The sequence below is a fragment of the Ictalurus furcatus genome, chromosome 9 (genome assembly GCF_023375685.1).
Source record: "Ictalurus furcatus strain D&B chromosome 9, Billie_1.0, whole genome shotgun sequence".
NCBI classification, from domain to species: Eukaryota; Metazoa; Chordata; class Actinopteri; order Siluriformes; family Ictaluridae; genus Ictalurus; species Ictalurus furcatus.
The window spans coordinates 29,279,790-29,286,970 of record NC_071263.1 but is presented as its reverse complement, the minus strand read 5'-3'; the positions used below and the strand labels follow the sequence as shown (position 1 = coordinate 29,286,970).

Here is a 7,181-nt window from a genome sequence, read left to right as displayed (position 1 = left end):
GAACCCTCCGCCGGTCATCCTGGCCTGCTGGGCTTGCTGGGCGGAGCGCGTGTCTATGATGTAACCCAGCTCCGATTCGTCAATCGCCGCCTGGAGGAGGAGCTCATCCTCCCTACAGCGCTTCCTATTGGCTCCTGTCATGGGCTGGCTGCTCCGCATGATCACCTGGAAGCCGATCACACCTTCACTTCATCGTTATCATTATGAGCGGCGTCCTCCTACGGTTCTCACGCTGACAGAACTTTCATCGTTGGTTTGAATTTACTCAGCCTGAACTCACGGTCTTTTTGACTGAACCGACTGAATTACGCTCCGACCTCGACGTACAGATAAGGGGGGAAGACAGCTTTAATATTTAAAAAAAACAACTTCAAACAGCGAAGTCGAAACATTACAGAGTTTTGAAAACAAGACCCTGAATAACGCACAAGCACTTTCAGTACGGTCGGCCTGACCTTTGACCTCGACATGGAATTTTTCCGCCCCCCCGGGACCTGAGTGTGTGTGTGTGTGTGTGGGAGTGTGAGAAAGACGCAGTATGAAGCCATGCAATGCCAAATCATAAGAAACGAACGGATAACAAACTAATAAAGAAGCGAATAAAGAACTCCCGCGGCCGTGTCTGTCTGGTCTCACCCTGCCGTTGCGGTGGTGGCAGTAGCAGAGCACGGGGAATCTGCCGCCCTGTCGGAATCGCGCCGCCTTCACCAGGGTGTCGTCGTCCACCGAGCTCGGGACGATCACGGCGCCCGGGTACGACGGACACACCGAGAAATCCGAGTTCACTCTGCTCAGCCTCCATCTGTCCCACTGTTTAAGAGAAGAACGAGAGAAAGCGTGCTGCTTTGAACAAGAGGAATAAATACATTACGCCGTATTCGGGTTTACGTAAATCACGACCCCGGTAACGGCATGGTAACGGTTCAGTCTCTGATATGATTGGTTACACTTCATTAAAGTGACTCCTTAACGCACCTTTGTCCTGCTTTTGCTAAAATAAATCAGAAAATAAAAAAATAAATAATGTATTGGCACCCTTGCAGGGTGTACCCCGCCTTGTGCCCGATGCTCCCTGGGATAGGCTCCAGGTTCCCCGTGACCCTGAAGAACGATAAGCGGTATAGAAGATGGATGGATGGATAAATAATGTTCCGTTTTATTACACCATTCACGACTACCTCCTCGGTCTGATACCAGGTTCAACCATCTAATAACACGTCTAATAACGTTCTCCTAGCTTCATGAACACTATGCGGTTCTGTTTTATTTCCACTGAAATACACGTGTGTTTATTCTGTCTACTTTTACTTTGATTTCCAACTCCGTTTTGGGGTAAAAACTTCATGACAGCGTGAATAATCCTCCTCATTCCCATTCGTCATACCTGCATGTCAGCTGCACTGTATTCCCAATCTCTGCTGATGAGGTGTGATAAAACCATCGGCCCAAAACGAAGATCAAATCTAGGGGGCGTGTCACCCTGCGTAATCACCGGACACGCCCGTCAGTCAGAACGTTTACACGGACGACGATATTCCGATGTGAACCCGATTAAGACGATACTCTGTTTAAGAAACTAGCATGTAAACAGAGATGATCGATGACCTTAATCCGATTAAAGTCCTACTCGAAGTAAACACGAATGGGATTAAGACGTGTGGAGTATTCCTGTTTTAGTCGCATTACAGACATGTACACACCTTCATCACACTATTAACGCCGTGTGAGAGTTTTCACCGCATTGTGAGACAGGACACGTACACACACGGCAGCGCTCGACCGTTTGACGGCAAACAAGAGAGCACGGCTGCATCCCAAACCGCGTACTTGCCTGCTACAGTGTATAGTAGGAGAAATACATGTATATCAGCTACTATATAGACGGTAAGTACGCGGTTCAGGACGTAGCCCACGGCTTCAATCAGTCGTCTATTATCACGTACAGCACGACTAATAATTAACCGCACTTGAAGGTTTCGTAAAATTAAAAATAAAAACACCCAAACCTGTATACGGTCCCATAACGAAGACCAACTGTACACCGATACGTGAAATTCTGGAGGGAACGTCGGACGGCGTGGCGTGGGGACGTAATGACGTGCGCCGTTAATCCATCTACGTTCTATAACACGTAAAACAGGAACATGAAAGGAATCGTCTAAAAGCGACTCATGTAAACACCTTAATCAGAATATCGTCTTATTCAGAATAAGGTCCGTAATTAGATTACCGCTGTCCGTGTAAACGCAGTCAGTGATTGGCTGCATGAATCTACAGTCTGGTCTGGAAAGAAATCAGCAGCAGCCTCGATTCTCGTGTCTTCAATCCGTGGTAGAGCTTCGATCAGTTCCACAACGATCCAAAACCATCCACTTTAAGGCGTTTGTTCAGAAAATAGTCTGATGGATGTGAAAATGAAACCCGGAATTTTCTCCCATGTAAGTACGTGTTCTGTTTTGATGTGAACTTGTGTTTTGTGGTTTATTTGTTGTCACGCCCATGCACACTTTTTTATTTTTATTTTTATTCTTGTCTTTCTTTTCCTTGTCTTGTTTCTCTCTCGCTCTCTCTCTCTCTCATTCTCTCTCGCTCTCTCTCTCTCTCATTCTCTCTCGCTCTCTCTCTCTCTCGCTCTCTCTCTCTCTCATTCTCTCTCGCTCTCTCAGGAGTGGTTTTGTTTGTCCTTATTGTCCTCCGAGGGGTGGTTAAAAAAAGAGTGTGTGTGTGTGTGTGTGTGTGAGAGAGAGAGTGAGAGAGAGAGAGATCTAAAAAAACAAGTGAGCACAAAGATTTTTAAAAATAAGAGGAGTGAATTACAGAGGAAGCGGAGGAGGAGATGTCCTAGGGTCAAAATACACACACACACACACACACACACACACAAGGTTGCATGTCACTCTTTTATCACAAATGGTGTGTATGTTGTAAAGATATGATCTACAAATTGGCAAAACTAGTTTTAAAACACACACACACAGACACGCACAGAGTGCTTCTTTTCCTGTGAGTGTGTCAGTCACTCACACCACGATTCGTTAACTTCCTGTACCAAACCAACTGCTTCCTGTTTGTCTTCCTTTAAGGGGTTTTGAAATGCACGTGAGCATGTGTGTATGTGTGTGTGAATGTGTGTGTGTGTGTGTGTGTGTGTGTGTGTGTGTGTTGGAGATGATCTCACCATCCTCTCTGTTTGACTGTAGTCCTGCTCCGGAGAGGATAAACCCCAGGGGTCGCTCAGCCTGAGCCCACGAGGCCGGTGGAAGAACGGGTACATTGCTGTCACATTATCCAGGGAGGAGAGAGCCTGACGACACACACACACACACACACACACACACACACACACACACACACACACTAGCTTTACTGGGCTAGAAAGCCAAAAATAAATCCCACACAATCGATTTACGGCCAGCGTGTGCTGTCCCCGTCCCTGTGAACGAGCTGTTACCATAGAAACGATAACGCATCCGAACGAGCGCGTTAATATAAACCCGTGATACCCGAGAAACCTTCCGACCAATCAGAATCCAGTCTTCCACAACACGTAACTATGTTTAAATTAGTCACAGCAGGCCAATATTAAATGATAAAATTGGGAGCACGTGATTGGTCAGGAGGCAGGACCTCTCCTTAAAATGCAAAACGCTGCAATCCGATTGCTCGAGCACCTGTATCTGCAAACCGCTTTATTATTTATGAACCGTTAATAAACTCCAAGCACCTCGATGGAGCTGGCGATGTTCAGGCACTCTTCCATGCCGGGAATATCGAGCTGGAGGATGCGCAGGTCCTTACACTTGATCACGATGCTTCCAGACGACTCGGTTGTTCTACACACACACACACACACACACACAAAGTTCACTACATGGAGCGATTCTCTACAGACGAAAGTGAAAGAAGGCATGAGGAAGCGGTGAAGCTCGCACACGGGCACGGCTGCCGTCAGCAAGCGGACTCCACACAGAAAGACGGGTTTTCGCACAGACGAGACTTTTTGCTTCATAGATGTTTTCGATGTTTCCATTGCTTTCTTGACATTCCGAAAACAAAAAAAAAGCAGGAGAAGGAATCATTTCAGCTCATATTTTTTCTTTTTTCCTTACAATATGTTCAATATGTACAAAGAGGAAGGAAGTGAGTTGCATAAGCATTATCACACCTGGTTCTGCAATTTCATTGCTTACAGGAACAAACAATAACACTGAAGCAATACACTTAACAATGAGATTTTTTTTTATCTATAAACGCAGACAAAGAATAAGCACATATAGCAGTGCAAAGAAAACAACCCAGGATAAATGCAATGCAGGACAAAAACAGGTTTAATATAAATATAACCGGGCCTAGGAGTGAGCCCTGAGGGACACCTTGTGTAACACGGGCGAAAAACCTGCTAGTGTTGAGTAAATTTGAGTGTCTGTTTAAATTTTTTTTTTTTTATTCACAGCTTAAGCAGAGAGACAAACATAGTGAGCAAAGTAGAAAAACAATAAAAGGATAAAAGTTTTTTTCTTGCGACGGCAAACGTAAGCACGGATTGCGACACTTGCGCAGACAAGGAACCGCCCATAAATACTTAACTACAAGCATCACATCATTTAAAAAGGACCACTTTGTGTTTTGTGCTTGCAATTTGGGACGCAGCCGGATCAAACCTTTGCTTCTGGTTTGCTTTGGAGCCCTGCGGATATCCTAGAAGATTCTCAACACTGACGTGGGGAGAGAGAGAAAGAGAGAGAGAGAGAGGGAGGGAGAGGGAAAAAGATATAACACAAATATCATATCACGACACATGAAGACATTTCATGACGACACTACACGACAGTATAATCACGATAAGATTTCTACAAGGCACAATCATGCGTCTGATGATATAGAGGTTTCCTAACAATCTGCCAGCGAAACAGGAAAAAAACTCAATTTAAAAAGCCGAATTTCTAGACAAATAAATAATCTTAAAATGTTAAAAATCATCTACACACACACACACGTGCAGGTGTTTACATATTAACGGTTGTGTGTATATGTAAATCTGAATTCTTTTTCTTTGATTCTACTACTGTACCTTCAAGTACTTTGTGTACTAAGTGTTTATCTTCTAGCAAGAAAAGTCCATGTGGTGTACCTTTAAAGCTATAAAAGCTAATCATGATCTAGTTATACTTCTTAAATCATTTTTAAGGTACACTATATCCACATTTCAAGGTAAAAGGTGCATATTAAAGTTACGCCTCTGTAATATTACTATTTTAATCATCAGAAGTACGTGTACATGTTGTTTAGTACTCATCAGTACTGATTCAGAACATTTCTTTTTAAAGCTCTGTTTATGTTGTTACACGTTTCCCTGAAAGCGTTTCTGTACTGCTGGAAGTCGAGAATGTTTTTAGTTTTCATTGCGTCCGAATCCCCGATAGCGGCCGACCTTCAAGAACGACATACTGGCTGTTAATTAACAGCCGCTCGTTTTCACTCACCTGCGTCGTTCGCCGTCCTGCATTGAGTGTTACGTTTAAGATGTTTTTTATCGCTTGTATTATCGGAAGAAGCTGTAGCGCTGCCTCTGGATATTTTCGCAGAAAATTATTTGCGGTATGCTTTCCCTACGTTTACCGCCATTGTTTCACGTCGCACGCAGTCTCACCTGTGATCGAATGTTAGTATCGTAGCACGTGTGACTGAGCACGATATCGGACCGATACCTGTATCGGTATCGCTATCGATCCATCTCTAGTACAAAACATGGTACAGGTCAGGGCTAATTTATTAATTTTTTTCCCCCTGAGAGTTTGGCGTTAAATAATATCAACACGTTTTTGTTTTTTTTAAATTTTATTTTATTAGATCTCCTGAATACATATTATAAACCTCCAAATGGACAGGATGTGCATCCTTATGGTTTTGTATAGTTAATGATTCTGTGACGAGGCAAGCCAAGATAAACACCACGTTCGCACCTAAGTGATAAGTTTATTTATAAAGCAGGGGTATAGAAAGGTCACACACACAACCACACCAACCATGAACCTAATAATAGGATTAGAAAGACTAAATTTGACTATTACTGCATTATTTCTATACATATCTGAACCACAGTGTATGTGTGTATGTGTATGTGTGTGTACATTTCCTATTTTTGTTTACTCTATAATGTTATGTTATCTCACACAATTAACTCATAAACTAAAGGACTATGTCATTTCATTTGAAGGAATTCTGTGCATATGATAATGTTCTTTAACCTAAGTTAAGACTAAATGCAAACTATGAACCCAACAGTGAGCTCCATGATGATGCTCAGTGCCTGGTTTGGAAAGTTGCTTTATTATTATTATTATTATTATTATTATTATTATTATTATTTACCTTTTCTCGATGGCATCGATGTTTCTGAGGAGCAGCAGGAGTTGCCAGGTGCTGTCCTCCTCTCTGTCCGAGAACAGGAGGTGGTGTCCGGTCACACACAGCGCTCCTCTTCGCGGTGCTCGGAAAGCCACCCTCAGCACCACGTCCTCCACATTAGCCGTCTTAATGTGCTCTGAAAACTCCATTTCCGTTCATTACAAACATCGACCATCACGTTAAAAGGTGGCAAGTTTCACAAAAGTGTCTCAGACACCTCTCGACCCAACGCCTTCCGCTGTGAAAGCCGTTTAAAGAAGTGATAACTGAATCGGCTCCTTTCGAATGACTCTTAAACGAGTCGATCGGAAGACTCGATTCGCAACCGCAGACGAATCTAACCCGACAACAAAGCTGTCAAATCTGTATTTTATTTATCTGTATGTAATTTAAACTATATGATTTCCCCACCACTGTACTGCCGGGCACAGCTTAAGCGAATCGAGGAATCGAATCTAGGCTTTTATGAGTCTGCGAACCGATTTGTTTTAAAGATTCGAATCAGTAAAAATAAGTCAGAATGCATTTCTAGGTATGAAATGGGCTCCGCCCCTTAACACTAGCGCGTGAATATGAAGTGTATGTTTATTGAAAGGTCTTGTAATTATAATGCAGTCTGTTAAATTGAAATTAGAAGTAGAGGATCAAAGAAAGTCCATTTAAAAAAAAAAACAAACAAACAAACTTTCGTGTTTACGCTTTAATGAAACTGGTCAAATCTAAAAACCTAAGCTGTCACTTTTTGGGGGAACCATTAAAGGAACAATGAGTGC

The 7,181-nt window shown here is 43.0% G+C and overlaps 1 protein-coding gene across 2 annotated transcripts in view; it reads right to left on the bottom strand.

Moving 5' to 3' along the window:
* Positions 1-6,685, bottom strand: part of zgc:154055 (uncharacterized protein LOC556036 homolog) — a 14,001-nt gene extending 7,316 nt beyond the window's left edge. Inside the window, exons 1-6 of one of the 2 annotated variants that reach the window (XM_053633178.1) lie at positions 6,373-6,685; positions 4,662-4,715; positions 3,725-3,833; positions 3,179-3,304; positions 637-810; positions 1-165 (exon numbers count right to left, since the gene is read on the bottom strand). The exon at positions 1-165 is cut by the window's left edge and continues 53 nt beyond it. In XM_053633178.1, the coding sequence (XP_053489153.1) occupies positions 1-165; positions 637-810; positions 3,179-3,304; positions 3,725-3,833; positions 4,662-4,715; positions 6,373-6,557 (813 nt within the window). In that variant the 5' untranslated portion in view covers positions 6,558-6,685. The remainder of the gene's footprint in view (positions 166-636; positions 811-3,178; positions 3,305-3,724; positions 3,834-4,661; positions 4,716-6,372) is intronic. The other variant, XM_053633179.1, reaches the window with a different exon arrangement.
* Positions 6,686-7,181: the final 496 nt, after the last annotated feature.